Source organism: Pseudopodoces humilis, chromosome 5 (genome assembly GCF_049639895.1).
Source record: "Pseudopodoces humilis isolate 2021_Gansu_Grassland_sample_001 chromosome 5, ASM4963989v1, whole genome shotgun sequence".
Lineage (NCBI taxonomy): Eukaryota > Metazoa > Chordata > Aves > Passeriformes > Paridae > Pseudopodoces > Pseudopodoces humilis.
In genome coordinates, this window is record NC_142204.1 from 51,520,284 (window position 1) to 51,540,318 (window position 20,035).

At 37.1% G+C, this 20,035-nt stretch overlaps 1 protein-coding gene across 10 annotated transcripts in view; it reads right to left on the reverse strand.

The window, feature by feature from the left end:
• CADPS2 (calcium dependent secretion activator 2) overlaps window positions 1-20,035 on the reverse strand; it is a 282,371-nt gene that overhangs the window by 138,228 nt on the left and 124,108 nt on the right. For all 10 annotated transcript variants that reach the window (XM_005519231.2, XM_005519232.2, XM_088054886.1 and 7 more), the window contains exon 7: window positions 9,998-10,109. In XM_005519231.2, coding sequence (XP_005519288.1) covers window positions 9,998-10,109 — 112 coding nt within the window. The remainder of the gene's footprint in view (window positions 1-9,997; window positions 10,110-20,035) is intronic.

A 20,035-nucleotide genomic window follows, 5' to 3' on the forward strand; every position in this document is an offset into this window, starting at 1 on the left:
TATTCATTTATAGCCAGTACAATTAAAAATTACTGCTTCATCAAATCCTTACCCACAGTGACATATTCAGCAGTTAAATGCTGCTGAACCATAACTTCCTTTCATTCTCATTATAAACACTACTTTTGAATCTAGACTCTGAAGTATTCTAAAATATTAGGATTTGGACTCTAAAGTATTCTAAACATACTACTTGGGAGACTTTCATAACATTCAGTGTGTTTTGAATTACAATTACCACAAATTACCATTATCATTTCAACAGTAATAACACTCTAAAAAGGATCATTCTTCACATCTTTCATTACTGGAAAAATGAAATTAATCATTATGTTAACCATCAAGTTAATTTCTTACACATAGTACTTGTGTCATATATATATATATCTAAACCACGATATATTTTTACTATGAAGGTTAAATTAAGGATACTGTCCAAGCAAGTATAAATCTAGAAGATGTTATAAGACAGAAATATTACAACAGTGTCATTCAGATCTAATCATCTGAAAAATGGCACAAGTGGAAAGCCTTCAGCTTTTCTTCTCAGTATTTTGCAGAAGCACATTCCTACATCCTGTTAATATCAGGAGCTCCAGTCAAGCAGAGAAATATAATGCATCACTCCTAATCAAATATGCAACCTTTGTAAAACCAGTGGAAGAATTAACCTGTCAGATCTATTAAGTACATTCAGTACCTTTTAAAGAGATGGCAGAAGAATCAGTATATTCGGATTTTAGCAAACCAGGAGGTTACTTCTTTTCCTTTTTGCAAATGCACAGAAACCACTATTTATAACAGAGCTTATTCCTTCTCTCTGGTTTTCATTCTGAGTAAAAGGCATTCCTTAAATAACATTTAAAAACATTATGAGCATGGAACCTTTGAGTTCTGATGTCTCAAAGGGAAAATTATTTTTAGTTTATTTACCCCTTTAACTACGAGATTATATAAACAGAATTATTATGCATTGCTTGCATTTAATCACTAGGCCTTCACATAGGTGATGCTAAGAATTTTTCCCTTTCTACAGTCTGTAGTTCCTGTTGTCCTGTAACACATCTCATGCATCTCAAGTGACATCTTTCTCCTGTCAACTTCCTGACTTTTTAGAACATTGATGAAAATAAAAGCAGACAAGGGTATAATTAATTTATATCTGTGGTACTGACAATTCCTTTTCTGAATTTTTAAAGGACTATTACAGAGCTTCAATTTCAAAGCTCTCACAAAGAAGTATCTGTCAGACTATTTAAGTATGCACTGTGGTGGGTTTGTATTACACTTTGTCATGCCTTCCAGATTTAAAAAATGACAGCTTGAAAGAACTTTGTAATCAAACTTTTTGTTACACAGAAAAACACACACAAAGCATTTTTAAAGCATAAATTATCTTTGTGATAACCTTCATACTAATATTGCCCTTAAGGGCAATGATAGCTATTGTGTACACAGCATCAGGTGGCACAAGCTGCAAGCTCCCACAAAATCACTGAAACCAAAACTCTTGGCAACTTCTCGATAAGAAAAGTAAAAAACTGCAGAAATTACTATTAAAAGCATTCTTTCCACTATGGAACACTGTAATGTGAAGTCAATGCCATTGTCCACGGAGAAACTTCCTAACATTATTCTGTCTCAGATTTCCTTACAGCACTGCTTAAGGATTTAAATCTTCTGGTTGTTTCATAATCTACTTCAAAAAAATGAAGTGGTATCTACTCAAATGTCTTCTCTGGCAGATATAAGAGTCACCTAGAAGATACCCTCTCTGTGCCTAAAACTTTTATAAATTTCATAGAATTCCTACTGAATAATATATTTCTGTACTAAATCGCATATTTCTGAAGTTTTATTTTATTTTATTTTGATTTATTTTATTGTACATTGTCCTGGCTTAGCATTCATATACCTGTGGATAGCACAGTAGTTTATTCAGCAGCAGCACAGAGAATTATGAGTTTTTAGTATAGGAAAGTGTTGATCATAATTATACTAACAGGTAATCTACATTAAAAAGTATAATGAACTATTAATGACTAGATAGCTGCACAGCAAGCATAGCTGCTGTGCATTGCATTGCTTCAACTTATTTAAGGCAAATTAATAGTATCAGAACAGTGTGGGTTGAGATAATTCAGTAAATTCAATTGTCTCATAATCATTAAAAAATACTTGACTAAGTGTTCTAATTATATCTAGCATTACATTTCCTCAGACCACTCTGTAACTGAAAAAGTGTCAAGTTCACTTTATCCCTCTCCTCATCTGGATGTAAAATAAACACAGAAATCTTAAATATTATAGAGCCACACTTGTAGGTATTTGTGCAAAGTGATGTTCTCAAAATATTGTTTCTGAGTTGTGAATTACTCAAAATGTTTCTCTCTTGAGCTTAAAAGATGACAGGTAGGAAGACGTTGAAGCTAATATCATTTGACAGCATAACTAACCACCATTTTGTGATTCCATTATTTATTTAGTTCCTCAGCTGGATCACAATAGAAGTTAATTTAAGTACACCTGAGCCAAACAGTCAATCCAGACAAGTAACTATTGATTCTACTTTTGGCCCATTGATCACATCTTCTTTTAAAGGTGTGAAAGAAAGATTGAGCTGCCCAAAGTACTCTAAAAGCTTGAACAAACTGGGGGCATTCTTTCTTTCTCAGAGAAGATAACTGAGCAAAAGGTTCAGAGTCAGAAGCACTGTGAAGAAGTATCTCCTATTGGTACTCCCGTGTTGAGATAAAGCTCTCAAGCTAGCCATTGTTGCACAAGTGGTACACAATGTTACACAACTGCAGTTGTCCTGTGGTCAAAAGAATATGCAGCCTTCAAAAGGGACATGAAGGCATGAGGAAAACAGACTAGCAAGTTGTAAGCACCTCGAGAAAAATCAGGGGTCAAGACATACTCTACATTTTTCCCCACCTGACACTTGTGGCTGAGTTCCAGCCAACTTGTGTCCTCACGTTCTGGATGCTCCCCAGCACCCTACTTCCACCAAAACCCATGATATTCAAGTGTTGAATCCAAGCAATGGAGTTACCCACACTTCTGACCCAAGTGCTTGAGATGAGATAGATTTTTCAAGTTGGGATGATCTAAGACACATTTTGAGATCTCAGACTCTGGGCACCAGACCTTGGTACTCATGGTAACTCTGAGCCAGCTATGCTGAGTTTTGGCTCATTGTCACAAGCAAAAGAGATGAAAGTGAAGAAGACTTGCATCTTCATGCCCTGGCTGAAGAGGCAGGTGATATTTAGCATGCTATTATCACTACATATCATTATAAATCGTTATCTTACCTTCAGTACAGAAAGTACCACAAAAAAGAAAGACACAGCCTATCCACAGTTTCCTCTTCATAACTCAGCCTGGGTCATCTTCAGAAAACAAACCAAACCTCAGCCTAGCCCCATCCCCAGGGAGGCCCCTGATGCATGGGGCTGCCCTGGTGTCTCCCAGTCCTGCCCTGTGCCCTGACACCCCAGGGAATTGCTCCTGCTCCTGGCACCCAGCCTCCTATCCTTTCTTCAAACTCTATAGTCTCCAACAGGAAAGCTAGAAAATGTTCTGAGACAAAAGTTCTTGTGCCTGATGTGCTCTTTCAGAACACAAATGGTACTACAAATGCTGGCTTTTTGCTGCTGACCAAAAGTTCATTTCCTTTTTTATCCTATTCCATACATAGGATGAAAAATTTTAACCTCGTATTTTAAGGTCTGGCTAAGTCGGTTGAGAACTGAATATACATCATGTGGTCTTAATCATAAGCAGCTTTGTGAAGTCTGTTCAGAACAAACAACACACTCCTTGTCATGCAACAAATCCCTCCACGAACTAGAGAAATTAAGCTCTCTATCTCCCAAGCTCTACCAGAGACATTTCTAACTCAATTTGTGATTTTTTAAAGCTATGAATAACAGCCAGTGCCTGGCACGTAAGATCATACAATCAATCAACTGCATTTGTTGGAGGTTTTATCATGCAACAGGATCAATTATTACAATATAAGGATTTTCTTTCATGTTTTAAAATACACCAATTTGAAAAGATGCCAGTTCAAGCAGAGAGGATAGGCAAAATTTAAGTTACGAAGCAAGTTATAAAGCAAGCCCATTTTCATTGGGCACGTGCAAATTTATGCTGCTGGTCATTCTCTGAACAAATATTACAGGAAAATCTCCTAGTTAAATATGGTGTTTCACTGATTTGAAAACAGTTGTAGAACAGAAATTATTGAAGCTGGTTTGGGATATGAAATAGATGACTAGATAAACCTTTCAGTGTTACGTTGTTTGTATAACTCTGGCCCCAGCCTCACTTATGGGACACCTGGCTTTGGTAGAAATGTCTACTGACTCTTTTCAAGGTACCTTCTTCCCTAACTTGAAAGTTTGGAGCTGTTCTGTGCTATGCCAGCCCCTTGTCCAAAGACTGGCTGATGTCAGACAGCCAGCAGCTGCTGTCAGTGTGACAAGAAGTTCCATCGAATGCCCTAGAACCAACCTGCCAAGCACAGCACTGCCCTCACCTTCCCTGAGCATTAAGTCATGACACCCTGCTGCCAGGAGGATGAAGAAAAAGAATCTCAAGAAGATGCTTAAAATTGGAGGTAGAAAGGGGAAAAGGAGATGTCTCTCTTGAGAGTAATTCCTTTAGAAAAATTACCACCTTGGGAACCCCAGAAGAATGTGTTAATAAGAGCTTGATCACCAAGGGGTTTATGAGTTTTCTATGAAAGCTCTATCATCTCACCTATTGAATGTTCTCTTGCTTTTTGGCTATGTGACTGCATCACAGATAAAACACCGACACAAGGCTTTGGGTAAAATGTGGTTAAAAAGAAACAAAAAACAACAGCGAAACCAAATAGGCACATGGTGAGAGAGCTACCTAGAATACTGCTGATAAACTGGGAAGACTTCAAAATTTATATAATCAACCTCTGTTGATGGTGCTGGCTGAACATTTTCCCTAGCAGGTCTTAGCAATTGATAAAAGTAGTCTTTGAGTCCTTCCCGAAGAGCCTCTCCCCCACATCTAAGAGAGACAAGGCCTGAATGCAAAGTATCTCAAGCATTTTCAGGAGAGGCACTCTCAAAGCAGCTACTGAGACCCCCCTGTTAGAATGGAAACAATAACACTCAGACATCACAGAGCCCTGACAGGCAGACTGCCTGGGGGGTGAGAGACAAAGCAGGAGTGGAAACAATCTCTTGTAATTCTCCAAACTTAAAAAAGAAAGACAGAAGAACTCGGGCCTGAGAAACCTCAATAATTTCAAAGTGCGATGGAGAAACACAATCCCCAGGATGGCAGGCTTTAAATTAACAGTCACAGAATGAATCTGTCTCTGCTCAGGGGATCTTTGAATGTGGCACAGAAGGTAAACAACATGCCCAGTGCAGTCGACATTCAGAAACCCATCAATCCTGAGTATAGGTACCTAGCCAGTACTGCTATTTTATAATTTTAAATCAAACACAGAATAAGAACACTAATGGAAAAAAACCTAAAAAGCATAGCTGCACAGCTAATTATTGCTGGCTGCAGCTGTGACAAGCAGGCTGTGAGACAATAGTTCTCTTTTAATTCAATAGTCAGAGCACCAAGGCTGAAATATTCTTAAATTTGAAAAGTATCAGCAATCAAACACCACCTGCTGCTCTCACATTGTGTCCCCATGTGTGCTAAGCACACACAAGGGCTGTCACTTTGAATTACTAGAACATCTCTATACACAAAGTACTGACCAAGCAAAAGTGGTGTCAGGTCCCTGTGTTTCAGAAACCACCAGGCATATTTTCCAGAAGTAGTTACACCAAACTCTGAAGGCTTCTTCACACTTTCTCTGCTGTTTCATGTACAAATGCAAACATCAATTCTGCCTTCTGTATGTACATACAAAAATTATTCAAGTGGCCTGATCAGTATCAGTCACATAAAATCTGTACCACAAATTTCAAAGGTATTTGACTAATGTAAATTCTTAGCATCTTCTCATAAGAATAAGTTTAGCTTCAAAGATGCAGCCTGCTTCACTTTCTAGAGGTTAAAGTCAGGGGTTCTATTCACTGCATGTAGGGGTCTGCACAAACACAGACACAGCCCACTCCAAAAGCTCATGTTCTGCAGAACCCAAATCCAAATAACATCCTTTCTCCTTTTATGCAGCACACATCTCTGTTTTTAATTTCAGTGAAAACTGAATTTGTACAACTGTTCTCCAGTTTTTGTAGAATGGAGAATAAAAGTTAATATTTATTTTTGTTTGAAAGTGGTCAAGTAGGAAGCAGGAAGGCAGAAGAATATCCTGCAGCAAGCAAAATCTTATCTTGGGATTCACTGGATGTATTGGTATTTTTGGAGGAAGACAGCCATATCAGACAAGTGACACAGCAAGTACTACTCCCTTTCAGCTAACCACATCTTTGAATGCTTTGAAGGGAAAAGATGGTAAATGCAGACATTAGCCTTCTATCACTTGGTGCTGACCTGGCGGTTTCTGCAGCAGAGGTTGTGAAGCCCCAGCCTGAGCTTTCAAACACGGAGTACATAAATCTGTAAGTATGATCTGACCTCTCTGCTGAAAGCAGAGGCCTTTCTGCTCCCTAATGAGCTAGTTATTTCTGGAAAGGAGTGGCCTGCTGATACCAGAGTCTACATCTTAAGTTCATAAGTCAGAGAAATCACAATGCACTGATGGGTTCAATGGAAATGCCTTCTCCTCTACAGTACTGGGGAAACCTTTGCTGGCTCCATATTTCATACCTTAGATCTCTTTTCCTAATAAACTGACCCCTTGGTGGCAGAAAAAACCTCTTGGTATGTGACAGAAGTTCAAAATTCAAATAATGTAACTTTATGCTGCTTTCTGTTTCTAATTATAGATAAAACAGAACAGAACCTGCAGAATAACTGCAAAGTATTGGAAATGCAATCTTCATTAATGTACAAAAGTTGTATCAGGTCAAGACACACACTTTTAAGAAAGTACTTGATGGATGAGAATTAATGTCCACAATAAGCCTACCCCAGAAGGGGGGTAGGTTTGAGCTGAATTTCTAAGTACAGGAAAAATACCAGTAGGAAGTATCTTCAGACCTTTTCCAAGGATAAGAAAACTAGCTGGATCAGATGTACTTCTGCAAGTCACTGCATTGTAATGACCAGGCATATACTTGCCAAACTTTATAAAAACTAAGCTTATCCAGTGGGATCCAATATCTTTTCAAATGCTACTTGAATTTAAGTCTCTCAGACCTGAAAGTAAAGACATCACTAACAAAAAAAGACTTTGAAAGCTAAGATGTGTACCACAAGAGTACATAGTAAATATAAATGCAAACTTTTTTGTAAAAAATCTGTCTAATCTTCTCCCAATCTCCCCTGAAGCTAGCAATCACCACTCAGAATTACTCTGGTTAAACCAGAGAAGTAAGTTGAGAGATTTCTTTTTCTACTGAATTAAGGATCTGATCCCTTGAACTGGAAGTTGTCTGTCAGCAACCACAGGTGTTACCAGCCCTGGGAGGTGCAGGACAGGCATCCAAACAGGCCACTGCACAGCCAGCATGCCCTTTTCATGTTATTTTTCACTGCTAAGGACCATATGCAGTACACAGGGTCATTGTGGGAGGTTTATTTTTTATTGACTTATCTTTCTCAGAAGGTATTCTTTGGCAAGGATGTGGATATTTTTGGTAAATAAGGAGTGTATTATAAAACAGAAAAGCAGTATCCAGGCATCTCTTGGGTACTCCCGTTTGCTATTCCAAATCTCAGCACAAGCTTTAATGCAAGGGGGGAAAAAGATTTATCCTTTCTCACAAGGGGAAAAAAAAAAAGAAATTATATCAGCAAAAAGAAATTATTTTAATAGGCTTATTCTGGTACAAACTGCAAAATCCCAGACCATCTGATAAAAGCAAGCAGACTCTACCAAAGAATAACAGGAGAGTAAGAATCCGAAAGAGCTTCCCTCCCTCATCTTTTATAGATCTTGCTTTGTCTCTGGGAAAGCTGGGTCAGACTCCAACAACAGGGCACTGAGGTCACTATAGCCTCTCAATTACCTATTTTTTTTCTCTTTCCTCTCACCCCTCCCAACCAATTCACTTTCTTTAAACTGATTTGACCAGCTGACAAACACAGATGTGTCAGAAGGCAGCCAGGAGTGTGCAGGAAAAGAGTAAAAACCTCACAAATCAATCATCTGTGGCCACAGGACACAAGTCAGGCAAAAGCTATATTCAATATTTTACACTTGAAATGTATTTATTCTTTAAAATTAAATTTGAAATCTTTTTAACTTCCTGTCCTAGAAACTTAGACAAGCTGCAGTGTAAGAAAGCAGACTAAGGCTGGTACTTGAAATTTGGCTATTTGAGGTTGCAGACACAGAGGATTTTGTTAAAATCTGCCACATATATATATACACATATATACTTAGCCTTTTTATATTGATGATGCTTCTTTACTTCTCTGACTCCTTGGCAATGAGTATGCTGGCTATTGTTCATAACCACATAGCCCCTCCTCCACTGTCTTTCACCTTGGCCCTTGACTTCTCTTTTGCTTCTTTGAAAGGACTGAGCAAGAAGGGACAAAGACAAAACTTCTCTGCATTTAGAAACCCCATGCAGTTTCTGCAATTTCATCCTTTCCGTGTCTCTTTTATTGTTCTGAATCCAGATATTGGTGACTCTGCTCATTTGCACACCGGTGGCTCCTTTGTACCTGTCACACTGCCTGCCTGGCTTTTACCAGGGTGTGACCCCCGTAGGAACCTTCCCCATGCAGATCCCACCCACACCTTGATCAAGTGACCTTGGAAGCCCCTTAAAAGGATATGAGACGAGGCAAGAAGAAGTAATCCTGAAGACACAGTCCTGACCTTAACAAGTGACACAAGGTGTGAGAGAATGTCTTTGCATAACCACCTGTGCTCAGAGGACACAAAGCACAGAAAAGCCCTGCTCTTTCCAACAAATTGTGCTTGTTTGAATGAGAAACAGCCAGGACTGTAGAACTGAGCACTAAAATGTGAGCTACCTTCCATGTACTACATATCAGAGGGGAAAATTTCAACAGAAGAGGGGATTTGCAGACCCTCTCTGCCTCATTCACCCTACCTTCTTCTTTCTATGATACTTTGCACTCTCTAGTTCTTGATTTTGGGCTAAGAAGGATAAATTTACAGAATTTGCAGAACAGTCTGAGTTGGAAGGGACCCAGAAGGATCATTGAGGCCAGCTAATAAGTGGATGGCCCATATGGTGATTGAACCTATGGCCTTGGCATTATTAGCACTGTCCTCTCACTAACTGAGTTAATATCAGATTATCCTGTCAAGATAGGGAAAACACAAAAATTGGAGGAAAAGCTCATGGAGTACAAGAAAAAGATCTAATTTTACTCTCATATATTATCTCTCACTCCTCTCCCATTCTGCTCCATCCTTCTACCACTTAGGTATTTCCTTCCCTTTCCCTTTCCCTCTCCCTTTCCCTTTCCCTCTCCCTTTCCCTTTCCCTTTCCCTTTCCCTTTCCCTTTCCCTTTCCCTTTCCCTTTCCCTTTCCCTTTCCCTTTCCCTTTCCCTTTCCCTTTCCCTTTCCCTCTTTCCCTTTCCCCATTGTTTGCTACATTTATTACACACCAAGTCTTACCTCTCTCTCTTTCACTCCTAATTTGAATAGTTAAACACATTGGTATATCGTGCAGAAATTAATGTTTTAAACGAGAGAAAGAGAACCACTGGGGACGCCTGATGTAAGTTTCTGAAAGGTAACTGAAGTCAACCTACCATGTTTTGAACACTGGTAAAAGTCACCCTTATATAAAAAAAGGACAGTTTGGTAGAGCCACAGCAAAGCTGGCTGCTACTGAAGGCCTTATACCATTTTATGTCATGTTTTATCAATATTCACACTTCTACCCATCATTTCTCACATATTTCTCTTCTCTGCACATAATACTCACTCTTCCCAGTTCTTTATCTTCAAGTGCCAGCACCCCGGTGCTTTCTGTAAAGAGTTTTACTTTGACAACAGGCCGAGGGTGAGTAGTGGTGAAATCCCCTTGGGTTCCCCACCTGCAACAAACAAAACAACAAAATTTAAGTGGGGCTGAGCACAGGCCTGAGAGTGATAGAACTGTAATCTCCTCTATCAATGGAAATATAAATGGAAAAATAAATATATAAATGCTATTTATCAATGTTCTTAGAACTTAATTTTCAAGCTTTAGGAGGAGGAGGGTGGGAAAGAAAAGGGAGGTACATTTTTGAACATTCAAGATCAAATATCTACATAGAAAAAATGGCTTTTCTCTGTGATAAAACAAATCAGGGATTTTCAGTATGACTTTTGTCATAAAATATCAATCTAAAAATTTTAATGGCAAAACTCAAAGAACAGAAATTATATCTACTTAGAGAAAAAAAAACAAACAGGAAAGAAAATAAAGAGAGATCTATTTTCTGTAAAACATATTCACTATCTTCTGCATACAAGTGAAATTAATTTAGCAAAGAATCATGTCTCAATTCACTTCAGGCAACCACAGCATGAATAAATTAGGAGATTTAGGCAGAGAAAATGTTATCTTTTATATTATATATATTTTACAGCTCAGTATGAGAATGTAGGAAAAATGTAAACACAAATGCAAATAATAAGAAAAAAAATTATCAGAGTGACATAGCTCTGCAAAATAATTACTACCACAAGGCTCCATGCTTTTAGAGAACCTTAATTATGCAGACACACTTCTAGTCGTTAATCTCTTATCTCAATTAAGACACTTGGTTTGCCAGCCTTCTCCCCCTCCTCCCTGTGTGCCAGTGGTACAACAAATAAAAGTTATACAAATTACGTTGCAACGTCCTTCAATGATCTATTCCATATTCCTGGACAACCACATGGAGCTCATTGCATTGATTAAACTGATTGTGATTATGCTACTAGGTACAAACAAAATGCAAAAAGTAAGTACAGCTCCAGTTTCTCCCGCTGTTGTCCACTGTGTGAGATATTACAATTATCAGAAACTAATAAAATAAAGAAAACAGATGACCTTAAGAGTATGCTCTATAAAAGAATGCATTACACAAGCCAAAATCTTAAGCCTTCATTTAGAAAAAGCAATAATTTTCATTTACATTCAAGAGTACACAATGTCTCAGTATAGCAACGTGAACACAGAGTAGTACTTTTCCAACAAAGGGATATATCAGACAAAATAACTCCACTAGCATGAGATACAGACTTCAAGATCAAGTCTAGAAAGAAAGTAATATGCATCAAAAGCAAAAAGCTTTAAGGAAGCAGAAGTTCTGTATAAACCAGTCCTACAAGTAGCTGAACATGCCTGACTCTGAAAGTGAGATTCACCACAAATTAACTGAATCTTGCACTAAATTCTGTCTTCTTTGCTCTGTCTAGGTTAGACAGATGCTTACTCTGTCTGTGGTGTGCATAGCTTTAGGCTCAGAAAAGCGGCAATTGAAATAGGAACTCTGACAAATCACCTTTCTGAGTGGGAGAAAACCTGTTTATGATCTGATAATAGATGCTGCAGCGGCAGAGTAGGACAATGTCCAGCACTACTGCTTCTCCCAGCACTGGTGCCAGGGGTAGGTTTTGCCACCATACAGAAATTAAATTTCCAAGGAGAAAGCACCTTTATAAATGATGAGATAGCTAGATCTTCAGTCTCCAAATCCCACTATTCAGCAAGAATGCTGCCTTGAATTTGGAAACACAATCTAAGCACTTTGATAACTGCACCCTCTCTCAGCTGTCAGGTTTGTTTGTCCCTCAGCTTCCAGAGGCATTAAACTGTGCATGCCATATTGGACAGGAAAAACAAACATTGTACACAAAAAACCCAAGAGAGACTCCCATTAAAATAACAAAACAAACCCAAACCCTCTCTGCTTTTGTAGAGGTCTAGTGCCAGCATCAATTCATACAGAAGAGAAGAGAAAGAAGAGGTCATGCTGACAGAAGGAAAGAGAACGTCACCTGCAGCAACTCAGCTGCTGCAAGCTGAACAGGTGTGTGCTTCAGCATTTGCTGGGGTTTGAGCACCCTAGCATCAGGTTCAAAGGACTTCCTAGAAAGTGGTGCAGCTTTCTTTGGAGACCCAGCTCCATCACAGCAGGCAGGGATGGGGCACACATGAGCCTTGCCCAGGGAACCTGAGAGGATTTGCTCCTTCTCCAATTTAGTGGCACAATTTAGTGAGAGACTGATGAGAATGGGATAAACACGGGGTCATCTGCCTGTTGTTGGCACTTATGTAGTACTAGAAATCACCTTTAACACTGAATCTGATCACCAGCCTTGAGTGACACCTTTCTCCCACCCCTTGTCCCATCTGCACCAGTAAGTGAAAATCCTGGGCTGAAAAAGAATGGTCTGAATACATTCCTAAAGCTTTATGCTCATGGTAGAAATATTTCATACACTGATCAGCATGCTCCTGGACCACTAGGACTTCAGCTGGCTCCCACTGCCCCTCAGGAACATTTCATTGGAATTGGAATTGGAAGAGCAGATGATCATAGATTTACTGACCAGGTTTTAATATCATTCATCATGAAAGAGCTCATGAGAAATCACGTTCTGTCAAAGGCAAATCCAAGATTGTATCCTTTATTATCACACTTACTTGTGGGCATCTGATGTTCCTATCAGCTGCCAATATAACAGCCAAGTACTCGTAGCTCTTTTTGTTCCTTGTGTATGACTAGAACACAAGTCCTGTTTCTTTGAAGCTTCATGTTTTTGCAGAGGTATCAATTCATACCATTTGAAATCAGCAGCCAAAATAGTGGTATCCTGTTCATTTTAGTTTGCTCCTTCCAAGAAAGAACATGAGACACAATACTCCACTCAAACTGACTTTATCTAGATAGATGGACTTCATCTAAATGCTGTACATTTAAAAGCACATTATTATGTTATTATGCATGCTACTAATGCATCAGGCAACAACTGAAGCAGAAGTCAGAAATGACAGCCCAATCCAAGCTCCAGCTTGTCGTCTAACCCATATGAATGTTCATGCTAATAACAATTTGCAATTTGCATTTCTTTTTGTTTTGTCAGTATGAACTGAGGTGTAGCAATAAGAACAGCCTTTTTGGCTGTAGTTTGCACTGTCAATCAACACCTCCTAATAAACATTAGTTCTGTTAGAAATAAAATTCTGGTCTGTAAAGATTGTGCCATGAATATAATAAGGTACCAGGAGCTCAGTATTTATTAAGGGTAACCCAAAATATAGGAAAGATGGAGTAAAGCATGCAGGTGTACATAAGCTAGCCTACTTTGACATACTCTTTCCTGTTCTGAAATTATATAGATGCTCAAGATCAGTCAGATTTCAACTTTATTTTCTCCCTGGCTATTTCTTTTATGACACTGGTGAGACTCCAGTCAACAAATCAACAAGTTTATGACTAATACTTCATTTTAACCAAATTCCATTTAAATGTATGTCACACTTTCAGCTTCTGCATCTGAGAGTATAAAAAATTATATCAGATTTTCAGCATACAGATCAATTTAAAACTTAGTACAACATACATGCAAACAACAACTTCGAATAAGGTACTACCCAATCATCACCTGTGACTAAGAACTGTGTAATTAAATTGCATCAATCTTACCTATAATGCCAAGATTTTAAATATAGTCTTCCTAGCCAATAAATAAGATTTTACTGAATCACTTGTTATTTCCATTGTAAAATTCCATCAATTTTTTCCCATACTTTTGGATATTTATTCTAGATCTACATATCTATTACAAGAGCTGGTGAGTTTGATGGTGAAAATGTTTTCATTTTTAAAGGAGAATATTTAATAATTAATGAAATCAGTGCCTGAACAGTAATCATCATGATGAAAATCTTGATCACCATTACCGTGATTTCTTATTTCAACTTACAGATTTTATATTCTAGTATAATTACATCCACTTTTTTTGTCACAGATTTAATTATTTTCTTCCAAAACACATTTTTTGTCTGTCAAATGCATTTTTTGACCCCTGTTACAGCATTAAAATTTCTGGTTCTTGCATTTACTTAATCTCTTTGGAGCAAATATTTTTGCAGAACATCTCCTTTAAATTTGAAAGCTGAGCTGCTGCATATAGGTCAGAAAAATCAATGTTTTGCTTTTAAGTTTGGGTTTGCACCCTGGTATTATTCCTGAAGAAAATACAGTACTTCCCAGAAAGAATTTTTTTTCTGAACCACAGCTATCAAAGTCAACCACCATACAAAAGATTGTTTACATTATTCATAGGACAAAAATGTTTAAATTTTTTAATTGAACTACTTTCTATACATAGGAATTAACAAGGAGGTCTCCAGAATCTGAATGTCGAATAAAGAAAAGCTTTAAAATGCTTTTCTTTATATTTTAACTTTATATTTTAACTTTCAACATCAATAACTGAAATATTTTTTGCATGAAAATAAATCTTACAGCTGACTTTTACTTTTCATACAGGTGAACCTGTAGGTTGAAACATGGCTTTCTGTGAAAAGAGAACCAATTCCTTTGTGCCATTTTGATCTTGTTTGAGTCAAAGTATATTGCAGATAATTTACTTAAAGCTTGCTCTGCTATGGAGCTCCTGAAGGAAGGATAGAAGAAAGGATGAGAAGAAAGAACAAGCAAATTAATTAATCTATCTTATGAAATTGTTATTTACAATCAGTGTACCTTTAGCAAACCTTATCTACAAAGAAAAATGCAATGCTTTAAGTTTGTAATAGCATATGTTTTAACTAGCAAATGTATGCAAACAATGGAAAAAAAATAAAAAATCAACCACCTCCACACCTTTGGAGCCATTGATTTTTGAGTATTGGTCCAATGATTTTTGTTAATGTGAACAATTTTGGAGCTGAAAGTGTCCAGATGGGAAGTTCAAAGTTTTAGACAAAACAAGTGTGGATCTCATGCAAGATATATATTAAATAACTGCCATTATACTGGGGTTGTTTGTTTGTTTGTCTGTTTGTTTACATCTTGCTAGATAAACCATTGAAAGTAAGAAGAATTTCAACACTAACTGCTGCATTGAGCTCACAGCACTGTTAGCTGCAGCCCGTGTAGCATACTGGATGCCTCTAAAACTACCAACTTTAAGCTGGAAAAAAAACCCTAATTCTGCCTCTTCAGGCTCTCATTTCACCACATCATTTTCCTTTGTTTAAATAATTTTTCTGCTTTTACCTACTCATTCTCTTTATTATAGAAACTGCAGTGATTTGATGTTCATTCATCTTTAACCATAAGCCACAGTCTTTTCACCATATTTTTCTGCTGCTGTCAGAGGTACGTGGGCTGATATAGTAATTAGAGACAAAATATACTGCCAAAGTTTATTTCCCTTCACTGCAAAAGTACCTACTGCCAGCAAGAAAGTGAATGTTTATTTCAGCTAAAGATTTATCACTGTGTCACAGAAACCCCTCTAAGCGAATTTATTTTTCTACTTCAGTTTGGAACATATTTCATACACTGGGAACAGCAGCAAATTTCTCTCAGGTTTTCCATTTAACTCATGGTCTCTGTTAGTCAAAACTTTTTTTATGGGATCATGGGAGTGAATGTAATAAAATTTATTATTCTAAGCAAAGGATAATTCTGTATATTTTGATAAATAGAATAACATATATTATATATTATAGGGCTATATATAATATATTACAGGGCTAATATATGTAGCCCTACTTACTGTAATACTTTATTTCTGATAAAATACCAACTCTACAAATTTTTGCACCATTTTTTATCCTCAACAATATGGAAATCTCATTTTTGAAACCAGTACCAGAGTGTATTGGTCTCCTTGGTGCCATCTTTTGCCTCCTTCTGGGTTTGATTCTGGGTTTTGTTCTTCTGCATAAGCTCAACGTGTTTTTTAACTATTAATTAAATTACATTAAAAGGCCTTCTGGAAGAGTTTTCTTATTTGCTACCCAAACAGGGATGTGGGCAGAGCTGGAATGAGCAGGAAGACCCACTCAAGACAGTTTGTTGGGCATCTTACTGCTCCGCAGTAGTAAGAGATTTACCAGCACTTCATCTTTGCACATCTTGGAGCTGGACTGGAAATAGTATGTTGAGGTCTCTGCAATATCTTTGTGTTTCAACTATGTCAAGAACTTATATTAACTCTGCTGTTTCTACTTTGTTTAGAAACAAGCCTTAAGTGTATAAAAACAGGTATCTATAACCCTCAGGTTAGAAACCATACTCACAATGAAAGTTGTGAGATGAAATGCCAGGAAACTCAAGGACAGAGGAGGCTCAGCACCTCCTGGCACATCCAAGTACACTGATACATTAAAACACTCCAAATACAGGTCTGACAAACCTTCTGTTGTCAGTGAAGGATTGTGTGAGTGTGGGATTTATGAAGTGTTGCATATTACAGCTGTATGTCCAACTGCACAGATACAGAGAGAGAAAAATGTGAGAACGCGAGTCAGGCGCTGTACCAGCGATGCAAGTCACCCCACAGCAATCTGACAATAAATCTATAATTTGACAAGCAGGATCCACTCACCCAAATAGAAATAGAGTTAAATCCATCCTTATCTGATTTTGGTGTTTTTACTGAGACTCCTAAAGAGAGTATTAGTTGGTGCTAATTGCTACTAGTTCTTCCCTGCTGATACTTGGAAAAATATCATAAGCATTTAATTTTCTCTTCTGAGTACAAAAATACTCGTCCATTTGTTAATGGCTGATACCAGGATGCTACACTAGAAATCACAGATTTAACTCTAAAAGCTGTCTCATACAGCCCAAAAGCATGTTTATATTTTCTTATGACCACCATACAAATGAATATGAACATTGCAGCTTCACCCTTTGAAAAAGGATATTGAAAGGTACTGCACATGCAACAGAAGTTTATTGTGCAGCACTAAGGATTTAATAGGGTAAAGATTATTCCTTATATGCAACATTACAACCACTATTTATATTTTATTTATTTATTTATTTATTTATTATGCATTCTCCAGTACATCAGTCAGATCTGGAATTAATGTTTGGAACCACAAGGGAAAGAGCTGGTATGCTTGTACCTTTCTATAATGCTTATAATGGGATTTGAATTGCAAATATTTTCCCTGTAAAATATTTTTTTTATTTCTTTATTTTAAAATTACTCATTCATTTTAATGGAATAACAAGGAGCATAATTTCCTCACTCAGAGCAAGCACATTAAACTGCAGCTGAAAAGCAAGGCATAAAGAAAGTTCTAAACAAATCACAACATCCTTTCACAGTAGAAGCACAGACAAGCCCCATGCTCAGGCAAACTGAGCCACGAGGTAGCTACGTGTCTTGGCTTCCATTACAGACCTCATCTAATCTTCTGTGACTCTTTTTCTCCCTGTGTTACCATGATTCCACTATTTTAAGTGCAAATCTTGAGGAGAACTGCAGATTCATTGTTTCACAGTCCCTATCGAAGAAACGCTGGCACTTTGCATAAATACTTTCTTTATTTGGCTACCATCTTATTGGCTGTCAGCTACTGAAGGAGCGTGACAATGGTAATGGTTTTAACCCTGAGGTTCCCATCAAAGTGTTCCAAAAGCTGCAAAATGTAGCTAGGAGAAAAATAAATTGTTCTACAGAGGTACCGACAGGAGGAAGGGAAAGTACAGCAAAAAGGTAAAATAGTGGAATAAGCATGGGAAGTCACACAATTACTTCTAAAGTTCACCTTTGAGTCCACCTAAGTGGAGCCTATACTACTGTCTTTTACCATTTATCATTTACTTCTGTCTATATGGGAACTTTTGACCCTGCACATTAATGGTTTGAAATGCAGACTAACAAACCATCTCTTCAGCACTTCCAGAAAATTTGTGCTCAGCACCTGCAGCTGCAAGCCCATAATCTAATTTCTGAATGCATTGTTAAGTCACTATCTAGTGTAGAAACTCAAAAAAAGTAAATGTTTGGGCAATTTTTTCTTTTTTGTGGATTCAGCAGAAAAATTAAGGAGTTTTAGGGTGCTTGTTAGAAAACACTGGGAATCCTTTCCTGGAACTTTTTACTCAAGGAACAGAAAGCTCCAAATTGCTATTTCAGCAACAGCAAGGATACAGTGTTTTGATGGATATGCTATATTGTAAAGCTCCTTTTTGCAACTAGACCAGCATGAAAGGAAAAAAGGATAATCTGTTAATATGCAGATTTTTTTTTTTCAGGACTTGCTTTTGGTAAAATAAAAATTTTAATAAAGGAATTAACAGCGCTCAAAATTACTGCTTATCTGACAGCTAATAATGATCTATGCATGATCATGTATTTATTTTTAAGCATAAAAATATTATATGAATAATATGAATAAAATACTACATGAAAAAATTACTTGTAAAAAAATCACAGTAAGACTGTGATTAGTTTTTCTTTCAAACAAAAAAATAATCTAATAGAAACCAGAAAGGCAAACCAGAAGAGGGGTTCAATGCATTATAGGCACCTTAGTAATAACACTAATCTAGGCTTCCTACACTGAAAAGAAGAAAAGTGCACTTTAACAGTACAGAATGCTATTATGACAAGTATTGTCATTACAAACATAAAACAGTATGAATAAATTATTAGTCTTGCTTTCCCATCTCACTTTCAGTACAGGCAACCAAGACAAGCCAGGGTGAACATTTTAATGGGTATGTATCTACACTGACACACTGCCAGGCATGGCAAACACTGGTACATATTAAGTGAACAATTCATGAGAGAAACCTCCTGTTTCCCACCAAGGTTCAAAACCACCTAGAGACTGGTGATGGGTACAAGGGCAAGACATGGTGATTTACGCTCCTGAAATTTCTATATGCATATTTATTTCACTTTTTCCTTGAAAGAGTTGATTATGAATCCATCACAACACTGTTAAAAGTTGCAACTCCAATTTACTTCATGTTATTTTGTATTTCTGTGACACTTTAACCTTCAAAATGCTGTAGAAACACTGATAAACTCACAGTACTTTGATGAAGCAGATAGATGTTGTCATGTCAATCCAAAGATGTGGGAAAACAAATCACAAACTAGGCTGACCTACCTGAGCCTGCAGAGTCTATCAAGAAAGAACCAAGAATCAAATCAGAAAATGTCAGTATTCCAGTTGGCATAAGACCAATTGATGTGTTTTATTCTGAAACCCCTTCTTCTTTCTCATTGCATACACACTGTATATCTGTGTTGTCAGCCACAAGTGAGGTGACAGTTTAAGTGTTATTGTCCCCTTGTTTCCCTTAATTAAAAAAAAAAAAAATAATTACACAGTTGAAGGGACTACAGTGAAGATGAAGAAAGCAAACTTTCTGATGTTTGGAACATGATTGTCAAATATTATCATCCTCAATACATCGTCACCCCAGGACATCGTATTAAAAAAGTGTTATAATTTTTATGAGCAAACATGCCATTTAAGAAAGTTTTAAATATTAGAAACTAGGCCTTTTTCTTTTTTTTTTTTTTTAACTGCTCTATGGAAGCTTTTCTATGCAATCTTTAGTTAATGTATGCACAAGTTCTCATACTTCAAATACTTTATGGAATTAATGACCATAGAATATGGCATAAAAATAATGTAAGCAGCATTTACTTAATTTGTGCAGTACTGACCAAGGTTCCCTGCTTCCTCTAGTCAGATTTAATCATGCATTCTTCACATACTTCTAACATTTAATATCCCTTTTAATAAGATTATACAATCACTGGCAGTAAAATACGATGATCTTATATGTCTTGTTCACATGAAGAATATCCTGTCTCTATTAAAGTTTTTTCATCATCAAGATGAGATCCTATTTTATTGTCTAAGTAGGTGACAAGAAAATGTCAGGTGTAGTACCAAATGATAGTATGTTCCCATCTTTTATTTTTAGACAAGATTTTACATGCCTAAAACATGACACTTCCAAGAAATCACATTATTTAATATTCAGAATGA